At 40.3% G+C, this 18,303-nt stretch overlaps 1 protein-coding gene across 2 annotated transcripts in view; it reads left to right on the forward strand.

Annotated features, from left to right (window-relative positions):
* Positions 1-18,303, forward strand: part of col4a6 (collagen, type IV, alpha 6) — a 136,850-nt gene that overhangs the window by 88,765 nt on the left and 29,782 nt on the right. For both annotated transcript variants that reach the window (XM_085137808.1, XM_085137817.1), the window contains exons 5-12: positions 11,932-12,066; positions 13,107-13,151; positions 13,415-13,534; positions 13,656-13,712; positions 14,978-15,022; positions 15,204-15,266; positions 15,681-15,716; positions 15,844-15,885. In XM_085137808.1, the coding sequence (XP_084993934.1) occupies positions 11,932-12,066; positions 13,107-13,151; positions 13,415-13,534; positions 13,656-13,712; positions 14,978-15,022; positions 15,204-15,266; positions 15,681-15,716; positions 15,844-15,885 (543 nt within the window). The remainder of the gene's footprint in view (positions 1-11,931; positions 12,067-13,106; positions 13,152-13,414; positions 13,535-13,655; positions 13,713-14,977; positions 15,023-15,203; positions 15,267-15,680; positions 15,717-15,843; positions 15,886-18,303) is intronic.

Here is an 18,303-nt window from a genome sequence, read left to right on the forward strand (position 1 = left end):
GCATGTGCACTTGTTGGTTCATCAGCTAGCTATAGAGAGCACAGCAAATGTGCTCCAGTGCAGTCCTCCAGAGAGTGAATTATTTGACATTGCCGATATTATAAAGAGAAAAGCCTTGAAAAAATGTTCTATATGAAAAGACCGAAGAGAGGGGAAACACACACAGAGATAATCAGTGTTTGCAACAGAATGAGAAAAGCATGAATGATAACTTTGATCTCTCGCTTTTCTGTTCCTTATCGTTCAATCTGGAGATTATTAAGTTTGCGTGCACGTCCCTGGCTGAGGGCTTGTGAACAAGTGTAGCTAATAGTGGTGCACGCGTGCTTAAATCTCAGGTATTGCTATGTGTGTGTGCGACATATATGGTGATGTTCAGGACCACTTATCAGCAGTGGCCTGTCATACAAACATCTTCCCCCACACACAGGTTTCTGGGCCCCAGTCTGATATTTTATCAGGTTCCCCCTTCAGGAAGTCCACCAGTTAAAGTATGCTGGTGGGTTTTGTTTAGGCTTCATCTTACACACACACACAGACACACACACACACTTGTAAAATAGTGGTAGAGGGGCCATTTTGGCTCCCATTGTCCAGAATATCTCAACGTACAAAACCCCGCCTTACTCGTCTGTCAGTCGGAGTTGAAATGAGAGCTTTGAACCTGCGTCTCGCCTTGAATCACTTTATTCAAACACACGAACACCTGACACTCATAGCCCCTCCACTCCCCAAGAAGAGGCAGCCTTTACTCTAAAAAAGGTCAAAGGTCATAGCCACCACAAAGAGTAGAAAAGAGCAGAAGGTCAGGGGCACCAGGATCACAGACTCACAGACACACAGAGACAAGTGTGCGTGCGTGTTTTCATGTGTGTGTTCAGAAAAGCTACTTCCCTGACCTCTGCAGCCTGTTTTCTGTCACTCCTTCATTTCCTCATCTTCTTCAGACTTTGAATATTTTATTATTGTTGTTTCGTGTTAAATCTTAAAGACAGAGACTTGTCTTTGGACACAAGGTTTAAAGACCTTCTTTATCAAAGTGCATTATCTCAGTGCACTCTACTGCCCTCATATGGCATGTTCAGGAACTGAAATTTACAACAAGTCTACATTTAGTGTGTGGGGGATTTTCCTCGGAAAAGGGAGTTTGTTTAGTTCAGAATGGCTCATCTGATAACATGTGGTGATACAGTTTTGGCGTTTTCTACTAAACACACGATAACTGATAACATTAACGTTAACATTGTTTTATATCATTTTATCTAAGACTTATTTTTGTGTGTATGTGTATTTAATTCTGCTTCCTGTTAAAGCCGAGTTATGACAGGATGTGGCCCCAGTGTAAGAGTGGGTATACTGAAGTGTTCTTGTGGAAGTCGGTGCACCTGTCACTGGTCCCGATAGCTGAATGTGTATACAGCTAAAGTAATAAAGAAGCAGCAAAGCAAAGTATTTTTAACCAAAACTTTGTTTGATTGTTACACTTGCTAGTTCTGCAAAATATACAGCCTTCCAGATGGAAAACGTTCATGTGTTCCAGTATCGTATGAAGTTTAACGGCATTCACGTTAGTGTTGATTAGAAAATCAAGTGCAGTAGAGTTATATTGTGTGTACATAAGTTGTCTTTGGTCGAGCTTAAAGTTACAGAAGCTGGTTTTAAATGAAGTAATGCCGAATGAAGAGTTGAGTTTTATTAAGTTGCTTATTTTATGTGTGCAAAAAAGATAAAAGAGAAGAACCCAGTGTAGTATATGAAAGTAAAGGAGTCATACGTCATTTTTAATACATTTTACACCAACTTAATACAACTTTATTTTATCAAAATGTATTACAAAAACAAAAATGTAAGACTGCCCTGAGTGTTAACAACACTTGTACTCAATATTAACATTATTTATTAGACAAAGACAAAGAGCTCAGTTTGTGTTGTGTTTTTGTGCCCCATACGTCGCACAGTCACAGGAGCACTGTGTGTGGATAAACTCTTAACCTGAACACTGACCGAAGCTTCAGTGAATGACTACAGGAGTCTCAGTTGCAGTCTGCTATAACGCAAATCTTTACCCAAACACTGGAACCACTTTACTTATATGGACGAATCACAGTCTAAACAGCAAACCTGAAATAATAATCACAACACGACTAAAGTGCAAAATTATCCATACATTACTTCTAATGTGTCTCATTGGATACATATACTTCTTAGTCCCAAAAAGTTACATTTTTTCTAGTTTTTAGACATTAAACTTTCATTTTTATATGTCTAATACTAGCTGCAATCCTTTTTATGTATCTCAAACAAAATTAAAGAATTAAACTGAATAAAAAAAATAAGTGTTGAGTAAAAGATCCAGAGGCCAGATCTCTGTAGTTTATCCTCACTGCTCCCTTTTCTGTACAAAGTAGGAATTAAATACCTGGGCGATCTAAGTCTAAGCACACAAACACACTCAAACAAAGGTCAACACGTGCAGGAATGTGCAAACGTGATTATTACTGATTTTATAGGCTCTTGTGATTTAAAGTGATGACAGCAAAGTTGTTTTATGACAATTCCACATAAATGGAAACTGTCATTTATGACTTTTTATTCTCAGAGCTGCCGTGCCCTTCTTGTTAAGCATAAACTCAGTGAGACCCTGTTAAACATGCAGAAGCTCATCACCTTAAAGGGCAAGACGAAATATGTCACCCAGAAATACAGAACATGCAATTATGTCTGAGCATGTGTGTGGTATTTCTTAATCCGCTCGCACTGCGTGTCTCATACATTGTACTGCTTTAAAATAAGCACAATTAAAAGCAAATATGTTGCTCTTGCTGCTTTGATTTAGACCTTGCTGACTCCTCGCTGCACTTTGGGTGGGCGTCAGATGGTATCGCATGGGAGTAGAGGGGCCTCTGCTGTTGTTTCTCCTCTTAGGGCTCTTGTTTTGAAGGAGCAGAGAGGAGATACGTGGAGGAGATATGTCCCACGCTGCTGATGGAGACACACACAGATGCGCTCTGATATAGAAAATATGCACATTAGCAGAAAGCTCTGCAGGAATCTCAATCCCAGCCTAACTAAACACAGCTGGATGGAACTCGTCTTCGCACAAGGATACACCTCAACTTTTTGTCATCCACACTTTTAATCTGAGGCAAGCCGAACAATTCAAAAGCTTAACCAAACAAAAAAACAGCAAACGGCCTATGGACGAACACGCTCGACCACCTACGCATCACACCTACTAGAGCTGCCCCGCCAGTGGAAACCCACGTCACGAAAACTATGATGAAATGTACTGACACTAGTCAACGATTTAAAACGAGATGAAAATGTGACATTTAATTAGAACTAATGAATTAATCAGTTCAGGCAGTTTGGAACTGATCCAATCAGAAGTGATCTCTTTGTGCAGTAAGGGTAGATGCTGCTGAGAAACAGGGAGGGAGGGGAGGAAGCTCCTGCGCTCCTTGGAAGAGCAGTGTAGACATATGGACATATTATGCGTTTGAAGTTAAGGAAAATAAGGTGCTTTATAATCCATGTGGAGACGTGTGACAGGCTTGACTGGATTTGAGTTGTTTGCTTTTATCTCCAAGTGTAAAACATTCTCGTTCCCTTCTTCTGCAACTTTCTGGTATGTTGTAAGGACAAGAAGGAATCTAAACCATGAGGACTCACTTAATTCCTCAACTCCTAATTCACATAATTAAGAGCCTCTGTAAAGGGGAATTGAAAATCCCTTCAAAGTAAAAGTGTGTTGGATCATTCGATATGACCAAGTGGACAGCACTGAGGCCAGATTTGGAGTGATGTCTTGTTTTGATCAAGCTTTAGACTTGTTTGGCATCCCATAGCCATCAAAGAGAGCGGAAAAAAGTGCATTCTTGGATATCTCACTTAAAAATCTCACTTATCCTACTTTAAGGGACCTCAGCTCAAAATGTTTTGCCTTCTCTTAAATTCAGTTAAATTCAATTAAAGTTCATTTATGTAGCACCACATCACAACAACAGTCACCTCAAGGCACTTTATACTGTAAGGTAAAAACCCTACAGTAATAGAGAGAAAATCCCAACATTAAGACAACTCCCTTTGAGCAAGGGCACTTGGTGACAGTGGGAAGGAAAAACTCCCTTTAAACAGGAAGAAACCTCCAGCAGAACCAGGCCCAGGGAGGGGTGGCCATCTGCCGCGACGCGACAGCATTTACTTTGTGATGCCAACAATGAGATTAGGAAAAAAATCAACATTCATTTGTGTGAACTGATACTCAATATTAACGCTGTTAGGTGTTTGCAACCTAAACTCCTCATGTTCACGTTGTTAAAAAATAAATCACATTTAATTTGTATTATATTTGCTATATTTCTATATTTGTTTTTTTCAATTGCTTAAAAATGTACTGTGCATTTTATTTAGGTTTTTCAGGGGGAAAAATTCACACTGATGATGTCGAAGTCCCAAAAATTGGCAAAAAAATTGTATGTATTAAATATGACACACTAGTCGTTAAGGGGTTAACTGATGCCGACAAGCCACTGTGATGGTTAATCTTTAAAATGTAATGTAGCACGAAGGTCAAATTAAGATGGTATCATGAGAAAGGGGTGTAGTTGAGACTATTTTCTCAGAACAGGATTACTGTTATCCACTTTAGCTTACTGCAACTGCAATACTGCAGTGAACTGAAGTATTTAAGCACAAAATTCCTCTTCTTTAATTTTCCATTTGTCTCGACCTACCAGATAATTCAACACTGATTACTGTAATTAGTTGTTAAGCCAAACCTGATTATCTACAATACTTGAGCAGTGGTTTAGAGGTTTTAAAGGCTTAGATGAGTTGTGCATGCCAATTACATGTGCTGTTTGCTCTGAGCAGTTGGCATCATTGTGGGCTAACTTTCAGGGTGGACGCATGGGAGTGTAATGTTGCTTTAGCTCCAGTTATACCACTTACTTAAAGTTTCTAAGACCAGGGGATAAAAGGCTGTATATCATGTATACAGCTGTAAAAACCTATTCTGAAACTTTTACCTCATGTTTTAGTCTTTCTTGTAGAGATTCATAGTAGTTGCATTTAAATAACAAAATAACAACAGCTGAGGAAACTCCTCAAATTTATGGCATCGTCCGCTGACCAGTAATAGGGTATTTACTGGTGGGGTAAGCACCTGGATGAAAAGAGAGAACAGGTTGTGTGTAATGGCAGCCATCACCAAAACCAGAGGAGTCGATTGTAGAGCGGAGGTGTAGAAATCTGTCTTATGGAGTATGAAAACCATACAGTGTGTTGAAAACTAACAATCCAGCTCCACCAGGAAATATTAGAAAGTTTGATGCAGCGAGCTTCATTGCAAACCAGAATCAGTAAACTTTGGCTACCATTTAATTAACTTACATTCAATGATAGTTTGGTTGTAATATTTTATACCTAAAATATGAATAGTGAAAGAAGCTATTTTATGTTTATATCACAAGGGAAACTGATAAAATATCTGAAAACACTTTGTTTCTTTACCCAAAATAAAAATGTAAGTTTGCAAAGAAACTTGTTTCAGGTATAAAAACCAAAAGAAACAAAGATGCACTGAAAACAAAGTAAATCGAAGTGGCATGAAATAGAAAAATAGAAAACAGTTTCAGTTGTGTTTATTGAAGTGAAGTGAAATTACATGATATGCCCATACATGTGCATCAAATGCTAATACACAGGTCTTATCATGAGAGCATTAGGATTTAGTTAATCAAGCTACTGTTGTTTTTTCAAGCATTAGGAAACCATCGCTAGATGATGTGAGCTACAGTCATATAGGCTTACACACTGGTGCATGTTCTATATTAGTGACTGATCGTTAGAGCTTGCTAACAATAAGAATGGTCACAAAGAGGGATACAGTACTGCACCAAAGGCTTCCTGCATATACTTTGGTCGCTAGCTACAGTCACCCATAGTTTGCATGCAAGTTGCCAACCTGTTTCCAAACACTTGCCAACTACTTGCTAAGCAGCAGTAAAACTAACAGAAGGGGAGTGGAAACCGAAAGCAATGTACAACCTTTGAACCAAGTTGGTTACAGCGGTAAGGTACTACTTTTACACTAAAGGCATCGGCTGTTTCTGCAGCAATTTTTCATGTTACAGTACCACTCGGAGAGTAGTTGGCAAGTGTTTGCAGGCAGCCGAGTTTTCCATGCAAATTTTGGGAAATTGCAGGAACCTGGCAGCAACCAATACAATCAAAAGGAGGTTGTTTGTAGAACACCATCTATCTGTATTTGTGAAGTGTATCTCTTTGCAACCAGTTGTACCCAGTGACAGCCAGAAATCAACCAATTAGGAAATACACATCTTTTCCAAGTGGTCGGAAGTTGTTGGGTTCACTGACCAGCCTCTCGGCTGTGCTGTTTTCACTTGTGAACTAAAAATCTTTAGGGTTTTGGAAAGTAGAGCAAATTGACAAAACAGTAAATTATTTCAGCCAGACAGTTAATGAAGGAGAAGCTAAAGAAATAGCTCACAATTTTAAACTTTGTTGCTTTATTTATGTCAGCAATAAAAAGAAATGTAGCATGAGCTTATATGCTGTTTATATTGATTTGAAATTAAACACTTGAATGTTTGGTCTGATATCACCCAAAGAAAAAAAACTGGAAGCAGAGGCTTGGAGCTACTCGGGATGAGTTGTGGAGCAGCTGAAAATGTTTGGATGTTTTTCAGCAGTTAATTCAAAGTGTTAAAAGTTTTCAAGTGCTTGCCCAGGTCAGCTGGGTCATTTTTTTTATGTTTATGGAGTGACAACTTTCACAGCTATACATACATAAATACCAGGCCTCTGAACTGTTTTCAGGGAAAAAGTGTAAAAAGGTCAAGTTGCTGGAGGAGCAACTTAGAAACCATGTGTTTAGTTAATTTGCTTAAAAAAATCGAGGCTTTACTTTCACTTTCTGTCTGTGGTTGTTTTATCCTCAGTCATCTGGAGCAGGACAAACATGCCTGGGAGAAACGAGGTGTTTAGGTTTGCAGTCGGACCATTAGTGAATAGAGGAGACCTAACCCAAACATTCCCATCTAAGGAGGATTTCCCTCTTTCTCTTTTCTCTGTAATTTTAAATGGACAGAGTGTGGGAGCTGAAGACTTGCACCTTGTTTCACCTTTAACGGCATCAAAAGTCCCGTCCTTTCAGCCCGTATTTTCACTCTGCCTTCTTGGCAAAGGCGTTTGAGGTTCTGCCGATTCATTTGGCTTCAACCATAATTCGGTTATCAGACTGGTTTGCTGATTAAACTTGCACCCAAAGACCTATCATTTGCCCACCCCTTGCCTCATCTTCAGCCCATCATCAAACCCAAGTGAGCATGCGGTGTGACAGCTAAAATCTTCCCCATAGCACAACCGGCTCACAGAACAATGTGTGCAGATAAACCCTCCAAGGGCCCGAGGGCATGTGTTCGCGTTTGCATGCGCGTGTGTTCATAAACAGCACACATACACACACACTGGTTATCACACGAATGTTGGCTAGAATCTGTCTGTCCAAGCACTCTCCTCTATCAGGAAGTGAGGTAGGCTCGATGGGAGCAGCAAGTCCAGAGAGCTTAGTGGGCCAGAATAGGGTCCATTGTGCCCATTATGCTGGTAGGGATTTGGGCCTACAAACTGACTAGTCTGCTGGAAGGTGATGAGGATGGAAGGTCTGGAAGAGCCGGGCGGAGACCCGACGGGATGGCATGAAAACAAACAGGGATGCCAACTGGCGAATGAGACGGTGTCGGGAGTCAGGGAGATGCTGGCAGGGGGAAAGATCAACGATAAAATTTGTCTCCATGTCTACAAAAAGCAGAGCTAGACATATACTTAATTAAAGGCCATTTAACTACTTAATTCAATCTTACCTATATAGCTCCACCTAGTGAGGTCTGTTCTCCTTCACTTGGACCCACTGTACATTCTAGCACCAAAGTCCATGTAGAAGCAAGACCGGACAGTTATTTGAACAGTCATTGATTGGGAGAGTAGATTTCTTCCATATTGGCTTTCCCCCTCATTGGTTCTTTTTTGAATCCAGAATTGAATTGCCTGCTCCTCACATACAAGGTCTTGAATAACCAGGCCCCATTTTATATTAAAGACTCATACTTGACCACATGAGCACTTTGGTCTCAGACTGGAGGCTTATTTGTGGCTCCTGGGATATTTAAAAGTAGAATGGGAGGCAGGGCCTTCAACTTTCAGGCCCCTCTTCTATGGAACCAGCTCCCAGTTTGGATTCAGGAGACAGACACCCAGTCTACTTTTAAATTAGAGTGTCTATTTTCCTGTCTTTGTCCCCTCACCAGTGACGGCAGATGGATGCCCCTCCCCTGAGCCGGGGTCTGCCAGAGGTTTCTTCCTGTTGAAAGGAAGTTTTTCCTTCCAACCGTCACTAACTGCTGGCTCATAGGGGGTTTTCTAATTGTTGTGGTTTTCCCTCTATTATTGTAGGATTTTTACCTTACAATACAAATAAAGTTGAGTTGAAAAGACTCTTTCTAATCCGCTATCCCCCTGGTCAATTTTAGAGCAGCTTTAAATTTATGGCAAATTAAACTGCCTGGATGTTATTTAAAACTACATGTAACTGTTTTTATGGGGCTTTCACCCACCTTCTTGTTTCATCTCTTCTCTTCCCCCTCCTCTCTCAGTTTTTTAAAACCATACCATGTTAGGGAATACACAGACGCCTTAAACCCTCAGAACCTCCCTCAAAGAGTCAGGGACAATAAACAGCTCAGACTTTCAGAGATTTCAGTTTTGAAGCCATTTTTAGCATTTGTTGGTTATTTTACAAGCTTGTAAACATCTTTTTTTGGTTGAGGCAAAAAAAACACTGTTCACTAACTGACACCAGATCGTCTTTTCACCTTAACCAACTCTTCACCTCTCACCTTTTATGTAAGGCCAGACAGACGCTTTGAAAGTGACACATGACCTGAAAATAGAAACTAAAAAAACGGCGGAGCCTTTGGACAAGGTGACCCCATGACCTGCTGAGTTTTAGATAAACAAAGAGATATTTAAGCCAGTGGTTGGAGGTCTGCTAAGACATTTATAGGTGTATGTTGCTTAAACTGTCATGACAGCTGGGAGGAAGACAGGTCAGAGATTAAGCAGTAGGAAGTTGGTGGAAGGTGAAGAGGAAAGGAGAACCAAAAAGAAAGAGGGAGAAGAAATGATGTATAGCAGTTGTTTCAATAAGGAGTGATGGAGGAATGAGGGATGAAAGGAAAGGCGTGAAAGAAAGCAGCTTCCTATGGGATCCCTGCATATTTTCCCTGGGTGAAACCAGGTGTGAGTGTGAACTATGGGCCAGACAAGTCAGGCAGGCTGGCACAGCCCTGTCATTAAGCACTACCTGCCTGCCCTGAGGCTGGAAAAAGAGCTGAGAGCTCAGGTAAGACAGTGTGACAAAGACCAGTCTGGCATCACTGTCACTTTACAAAGACAAACACATTTACAGTGTTTAAGTGAAAACCCTGTAAATTTGCTTTTACCTGTAAACTTACAGTAAAATTCTGCTAGCAGGTGTTTCACTGCCACACATTAAAAACGCACTGATATTAATGCGAGTTATTTAATTACTGTCATTAAAGTTGGAAAAAGTTGCCATTAAACACGAGAAGGCAAGTACACCCACTTTGAATTCCAAGGTTTCACACATAATAAAATAACATCTGGTCCAAAATTGAGTAAATACAACCTGAAGTGAAGAACAACCCACAATGTGTTACACTGTGTTATTGTTTATGTAGCAAAAATTAGGCCAAACTGCAGAAGCAGTGTGAAAAACTATGTATACCCTATGATTCAGTAGCTTAGCTCGTTTAGCAGCAATAATTTGAATCACTTGTTTCCTTCATGACTTTATGAGTGGCTCACATTGTTGTTGTGGAATTTTGGCCCACTCCTCTTTACAACGTTGCTTCAGTCCATTGAGGTTTGCAAGCATTTTTTATGCACAGCTCTCTTAAGGTCCCACACCAGCATTTCAGCAAAGTTCATATCTGGACTTTGACTGGACCATTGCAATATGGTCTTTTCTTTTTAAGCCATTCTGGTGAGGGCTGGTTGTTTGCTCACATGCATTTTTGCCTTATAGCCATTCCTACATTAATGGGACGCAACAATTATTCGTCTAGGATTATTACTGATGTCTATCCTCCACACTCCCGAATGCTCCAGACCAGCAAACTGCCAAGACGTCCGATTTTATAGAGGTGACCACACTTCTGGGCGATCAGTTAATCAGGTGTTTTTGATTAGCAGCACCTGACAAGCATTTATCATATAATATAAGTTATACAATACACTGATACAGTCATTCTAGGTTTTAAGGAGAGAAATACACTTTTATTGTGACAGTCCAGATGCTGTATACGCCTGATTCACTCTGTGGTTTAGATTAAATCCTAAAGAGTGTTTACATGTAAGCTCGTGTTTGACCTTCTGTATGTATGTGTGGCTCTGATCTGGTTTGGTGAAATGCATTTCTATCTGCAAGCAGACAGACTCTGTCTATATGAACAGGACCAGCTCAGAGGAGATCATTATCTTCATTTATCTATTTATGTGTGCGTAGAAATAATACAGGGATGTGACTCTTTTCTATGTGTGTAATTAAAGGTGTGCACTACTGTCAATACAGTAAGCGGATATACATTTGCACTCTGTTGTATATTATCCCGTCTGTTAATGCACGTCACATTAGGTTAAGTTAAATTCCAGCTGCAAATCTGGTAGAAAGCAGTTGGAAAGTGTCTCATCCTTCATAAACATCCCTATAAATATATGTATGATTGTCTTGTAGATGTAGATCTGCAGCAGTAGTTTATATTCTCAAGGAAATTTAAATCTATTATTTATTCATAATGAGTTTACAAGCCCATTTCTATGCATGTCGCTGCATTCTTTTACATGCATTCTTTGCATGTAGAAGCTACACTCTTATTTCAGTTTATGATATAAGACAAGCTTACTATGGATTTTGTTTTCGTACTGGATTTATGTTTTTGTTGGGGGGGTTTTCCTGCAGCATTTACATAATAACAAGGGCTTTTTTAGCTGTGAAGTTAAACCTTCACAAACATCTGTCCCACTATCTGCCCACTCCACCCTCCGTTCATCTCCCCTCTCCTTATCCAGTCAAACTGCTTAAAATGTGAGCTAATGGGAGGCTGTCAGTACTTCTGGGTGCTGTGTGAATGTGTGTGCGTTTGCCTGAAGTAGAGCCACCTGTTAGTGTTTGTTGTGTTTATGCTGCCCTCCTGTGGTCACGACTGAGCAGTGCACCTGTGAGCTGTGTGAGTCATTTAGACCAGCGGTCCCCAACCCCCGGGCCTCGGACCGGTACCGGTCCGTGAGTCGTTTGGTACCGGGCCGCGAGAGTTGAGGCTCAGGTGTGAAATGTATGGTTGTCAGGGTTTTTATCAGTTTTCAGTGTTATTTTGTTATCGTTTTTATCGTTAACTCTGTTTTCCTGGGTCTTTTCACGTGTGTTATGAATAAATCTTCTTTTTTTCGGTACCGGTACTAGTTTTATTTTGGTGTATTTATCCGCGACACCTTAAAGGCTGGTCCGTGAAAATATTGTCGGACATGAACCAGTCCGTGGTGCAAAAAAGGTTGGGGACCGCTGATTTAGACAACATAGTGAATTGTTGGCTCTTTCAAGACTAAAATGTATTTTTCATTAATTTTACTGTAATTTCTTTGTATTCTCTAACTGAATGTGAACCTACAGTAGCTGTGACTCTACTAGGACCACATATCACTACTTGTGTTATTACATGGACTACACGTGAGCCACACTCACATGTTAACTCCCCCCGTTGGTGTGCAGTCTATGTTTTTCTGCTTGCAGTTTGGTGAACAGTGATCATGTCTTCTCTTTGCTCTCAGGGTCGTCCAGGAACTCTCGGTGAAGTTGGACCGTCTGGACAGGACGGGCCACGTGGGGTCTTTGGGCCTTCTGGGCCAAAAGGAGAGAAGGGCCACCTTGGGCTGAAAGGACCGTCGGGCCCAAAGGGAGACAAAGTAGGTGCTTCAGATCTTTACATTGGTTGTAATTTGTTTTTCCCATTAAATGTGATTCGTTCACTCAGTGGCCACCTTGTTAACCCATTGAAACCAATGGGAGCGCTGGTTTAGGTCAAACTTTTAGATCAAAGGAAACATTAGCACAAAAAATATCAGCAGTTCCTGAAAGCATCATTTCTGTTCTTTTCCTGTGATGTCATTATGGTAATCCCTGGTAGGGCTGCACATCCAAATCTCAACGAATAGCACAGAAAGCAACACAGAAAAAACTAAATAATAAAAAAACAAATTAAAATTAACCCACATTCAAATGTTTGTTTTCTGTAGAGCTGCTTTTCACTCACTCACTTTCTCTTCTCTCAACCAACCTTCTTCTCGGGATTACCGTAATGACCCTAATATCACTGACACGTGCAGAGTCGCTGCTTTCAAGAACCGTTGGGATTCTTTTAATTTAGCAAAACATTCAGCAGTTACTGGAGTTACAGATGTTTTTAAAAAAATGTGCAAGACACCTGTCCGATGCCAGCAACAGGTTTGGCTATAGAGGGTAAAATACATCTACTACAAAATATCTAAGTTAATGCAAACATTTAATGAGCTAATCACAACTCCACGTGGCATGTAGACATGTTAAAGTTCAAACTGGGCTTCAGAATATCTAAGAAATGTGATCTCAGTGACCACAAAACCATCTCTGGAGTTTACAGAATAATCTGAAAACAAAATCTCTGAGCAGTGTTTTCGACACCTTATTGAATCTGTGTGAAGAATTAAAGCTGTTCTGAAGGCAAAATATGGTCCAGTCCAGTATCAGCAAGTCGTACCTAATGAAAAGATCCATGATGTATGCACATACTGTGTATAACTAATTAGCAAATACATTTTTTAATAATATCACAGTTTGCTAAATATAATACTTTATGCAAACATTGTACATTCAGATTTTCTACACCAAGCACGCAGTTGCATGTTTTGCCCACAAGGTGTCTCCATTTAAAGTTATTCTATATTTAAAGTATTTATTATCTTTGCAGGGACCAATGGGAGTGCCTGGATTCCAAGGAAGTGATGGTGTGCCTGTAAGTAAACAGATGCAAACGGTATTCATTAATTTCCTTAATGAGGTTTTTTGTCATTAAAGATAACATCGAGATTTTTTTCAGATTGTTTTCTCTTCCTCGTCCTTTTTATTCATTTATTCAGCTTCACATTAAGAAATTCCAGATCATATTGTGTAAAAAGTTCAGGAATATAGAAAAAAATGATCATGGAAATGTAAATATTCTAATAAGAGGTCAAATTATAATTTGTCATCATGTCCTTATTATCCTTTGCTGTGCAGGGTCACCCTGGTCAGCCGGGCAGCAGAGGACCACCGGGACTGGACGGCTGTAACGGGACCAGAGGAGATCCTGGAGATCCCGGCTTTGGGAGGGGATACCCTGGCACCCGTGGATTTCCTGTACGGAAAGACATCCTGTTTCATTCACCTCACATATTTTTAATCTCACATATAGCAATACTTAGAATATTATATTTACATACAGAGACAGAGATACTGATGTTGTGTTTGCCTCCAACAGGGGCTGAATGGGCCTAAGGGTCAGAAAGGAGAGCCTGTATTCATCTCGGAGAATGCTGTAAGCTCCCACTCATGCACACTAATGCTGCTCACAGGTTGATCTCTTTAACCAAGGCAGTTCAGCTGTTTGCAGTATCAAAATATTGCAAAAACTTTACTTTTCCACTTCCATTACTCTCATTTTTTTTATTAGGTTGGACAAATCTTTTAGTTCCTGCATCTTTTCCTCCTTAATCCCTCATCCCATAATCTTTATACATACAATCACAATCTGCTTATAGGGAAGCTATGGATTAGAAAGAAAAGGACATCCTCTCATTTAGCAGTAAAACCGCTTAATATTTGATTTTTGATTGGTTATCTAAATAAACTTTATTTCAGTAGTCAGTAGGACAACTGAAGGTGTGGAAAAGTGAAGCAAAGGTTACTAATATTTTCACAAAGATAATTCTCCCACAATTGATAGTTCAGATTTCCTCCAGCGGTCATTGATGAGGGGTTGTTGATCAAAGCGATCCAAATGTCGATTCACAGGCAGGCAGATGTAAACAAAACGTGTCAGAGTTCATGAAATAATGAGGTAAATTAAACCTGTGCTACTTGATAAAGAGGCTAGGAACACAGAGTGATGACGACAGACACTGAGTCAAAGCCTGAGGAAATGACAACACTATTTGCACATAAAAGGGTAATCAGGGTAATGGACATGGAAGGTAACGAGACACAGATGTGTGGTTAGGAAATGTTGTTGTATGTGTTTTCTTTGCACTTTCTAAGCATCTCAATTTGTCAATAAATTCTAACACAAACTGAAACTAACAACCACAAGTTCAGCAACATCTTTAATGAGGAATAAGTCCAACAACCTAAAAAAATACACACATAAACCCAGGTAGACTGCACTGAAAGAGTTTTTAATCTAGGTGATATTTGTTGATCTCTTTGACACATTGAACTGCAAATTACCCAGCATATGAAGGAAACGGGTTACTGTGGCACAACTTTATTGACATTTGCAGCATGAACACATGACATGAGTGAGCAGACAGAACATTTGCGTGCAGCAGGACGACGTTATTCTCGATGGCATCCGCTGGATCGACTGCCAGCCTGATACAGTTTATTGAAAGCTGCTAACAGATTTAAGTTCTCATTTACTGAAGCTGCTGGAGTGGCATTTGGCCCACTTTGACTCCTGCTGATAACCATGAATAAAAATCCCAATGTTTGCCACAAATGAAGAAGACTGTGTTCTGCCATGTGTGTAGAGGTGTTGGTGCATCTTATTTATTGTTTGCTCTTCTCTTTATTGCACTCATCTAGGATATACGGGGTCCCCCGGGTGACCCAGGACCCCCTGGCCCACCTGTAAGATTTTCTTTCACTATTTCACCCAACAGCATAAATATTTAATACAAAGTAGTACGACTGAGCTCTGTGAAATATGCACTGGATGTTAGCAATGTGTGGTCTAAAATAATGTTACACCACAGTGAAAACAGCACCGCTGTGTAACGTGGGTTTATTTTCATTTGTTTTATGTCTGCAGGGTTTCCAAGGTCCTTATGGTCCAGTCGGTTTTCCTGGTCCCGAAGGACCTGAAGGATACCCAGTATGTAAACTCATTTATCTGTTTCCTCTTCCTCAGACTGATCCCTGCATCTACACCTTCACTTTTCTTTTCTTTTTTTTGTTAAATTAATTTCTAATTTGCAGTATGTTGAATGCAGTGATTATGAAGGAAAAACTGTTCTACTACCTTGTGTGACGATTGCTTTAATATTGCTTTATTAAATATCTTACATTCATAAAAGTTCTATGCGAGCAGGCATTTAGGTTTTATTTAACAGGATGTTTAAATAGATATATTTAAATAGAGATATTCATTGCACATTTTTTTTTAGCTTAAAAGTAGTATAACCTGCAAACCCTGTGATAAGTTAGTTCCAGTCACATTAAAGCCAGAATGCAGGTTTATTTACCTTTAACTTATTAAGCTTAGTCTGACTCTTTGTCCTGTTTATAGGGCCCACCAGGTCCTCCCGGTCCCCCAGGGCCAATGGTAAGTATTATGGTACACTAAAGGGACATATCATTTCTTTGAATTTAGACAAAGGGCTGCCTTTTGGTAGCCTCTCTTATTCTCTCATTGTTGTCCAGAAGTACATATGAACCTTTTTTGTTTTTAGGGGAGCGGTACTGACACATCTCAAGGAGAGAAAGGAGACAAGGTATGCTGTAAACCACAGAGCTCACAACAGATTTATAAAATTAAGTCACACGTACACAAGCAGCACTGCTGATGCTGCTCGTGGCAGTGATTCATTCATCGCACATGCGTTAAAAAAAGACCGCAAAGAGGAACCATGGTTGTGCTCCCTTTATGCTACAAATATGGAAGCAAAGTATTCTGCATCTAAAGTTTGCCACAGTCAGTGTAACTATCTATGTGTTAATTTTTTATGGTTTTATCTGCAAAAGCATGTTTTATAACTCAAAGTAAAACAGAAGAGTGAGCAGATTGGACAGAGTTAGAAATGAGTGCATCAGAGGAACAGCTCAGGCTGAGCAGCTTGAAGACGGTTAAAGAGAGGCAAGGCTGAGATGGTTTGGATATGTGCAGAGGAGGGAAGAACAGTGAAGATGGAGCTGCCAGTCAGGAGGACAAGAGGAAGACTTCTGGGAAGATGTGTGGCTCTAGTGAAGGTGGGCTTGCAGATGTTTGGTGTGACAGAGGAGGATGGAGGGATAAAGGGAACATTTGAAAAGAAAAAAAAACTAACAGCACAGTATAAAGAAGGGTGGGCTTTAAGGTATGAAAGCCTTGCGATTGACAAGTCAGCAAAACGTCCACTGCTCGCTAAACACATTTGACTGCAGAAAACTAAGCCTGTGACTCCTGCATCTTTTCTGTACAGTCTATGTTTAAGATTAGGATGTAGTCTCGTGTCACAGAAAGGAAAAACAGGAAATCAGCAGTGAGGGCATGCAGGGGCACACAGGAAATAGGTTTGTCTCCTTTTAGAATTTCTACCAAGTTACATTTATTTGTTGATGGAAGCATCACTATAAGATGTATATAAATGTCTGCCCCCAGTTTCTTTCCACAGAAAGAAAAAAAATCTTTCTATTTGTTGGAGCAAAAACTTGTTTTTAACCTCACGGGGACCCAAATGCCAATAATAAACTGCTATTAAAGCAGAGCTCCGATTTAAGTCATTATGTTGGTGAAAAACGTTCTTTAACCACCGTTTCACGTTGTTTTGTAGTAAAATGTTATGGATTCTATATTGTAAAGCAGCCATTCCCAAAGTGAAAAGTGCTGTGGCCCCCTTAAAGCCAGAAAATTCTGCTTTAATTCACTTTGTTCATAAGTAATAATTTCATATTCATGATAGAATTAGGAACTGTACAGAGTATTACTGTGGCATGCCTGCAGTGCCTGCAAAGTCCACCAGGGGGCCCCAACTGAAAATTTGGCAATCACTGCTCTACAATCACTAATGACAACAGCAGGCTTTAAGTGCTCTAGCTGTGTGTGTGTGTGTGTGTGTGTGTGTGTGTGTGTGTGTGTGTGTGTGTGTGTGTGTGTGTGTTCATTGATTTAATGCCGTGCATGTTAACATTTTGGTGGTGGCACAGCCTGCTCTTCTTCCGTCCATTGCATCCCTCCCTCCTTCTCCTTTTAACCCCACCCGTTCCTGCATCCCTCCACCTTCCTCCTCTCTCCATCCTCTTCTTGACACATGTGTTGGACTGATTTTTGCATCTGTTTCCTGAATGATAAAAACAATCACATGATCCTCTGCTTGTTTCGGTCTGGTTTGTTCTTCATGTGATCCGTGCTGCCACTGAGACAAACGCAGACTCCCTGAGACAGATCGCACAGCTTAATCCTGACCAGCTCAACTCCAAGTTCAATTATTTTGGCAATGTCTTTTCTTTCGATCGGGGAGTTTGTCCGATGTCCAGTGGCTTCACGGACTGGTTTCTTTATTGTTGAATGACAGCTCAGAGATTTCTCACCATAATTCACCCAAAATTCGTCCCATCCATCCAGTTTCAAAAACACCTCTCCAGTTCAGATTTGCGAGTGGGCTGGAGCTAATCCCAGCTGACTTTATGTGAGTCTATCCCACCCTGGACTTTTACCAGTTGAAATTTATGAGTTGTCACTCTGGAGGACTGTAATCTGTGGGCTGTAACTGGGTGCTGCAATCACTCGCTCCTGCTTTCTGTATGATTTTATTTACCCATCTTGACCACATCAGGCCTCTGGTGATGATTGCTGAGACTTGTAGGTCATTCTCCCACTCCTTGACTTCTTATTCGCCACCCGCTCATCAATCCACACACCCGCCCCTACCGTTTGACAAATGGCACAGGTGCTACTAACATCCATCTTCCTCACACACTGCATGCATGCTGTGATCAACCAAAACCTGTAGCGACTGAGCAAGGATAAAAACAGGGATGAAGTGAATGTGGAAACAGCTGGATCTTCTCCAGCCTGATGAAATGCACTTTTAGGATTGAATTACACTTTTTTCAGTAAACAAATGTGCAGCATGTGTATTTCTCTTTAATTCTGACCTTGAATTTTTATACACTGACTATAATATATAAAGTGTCACTAAGCTTTCTACTTT

This window comes from Neolamprologus multifasciatus, chromosome 3 (genome assembly GCF_963576455.1).
Source record: "Neolamprologus multifasciatus chromosome 3, fNeoMul1.2, whole genome shotgun sequence".
Lineage (NCBI taxonomy): Eukaryota > Metazoa > Chordata > Actinopteri > Cichliformes > Cichlidae > Neolamprologus > Neolamprologus multifasciatus.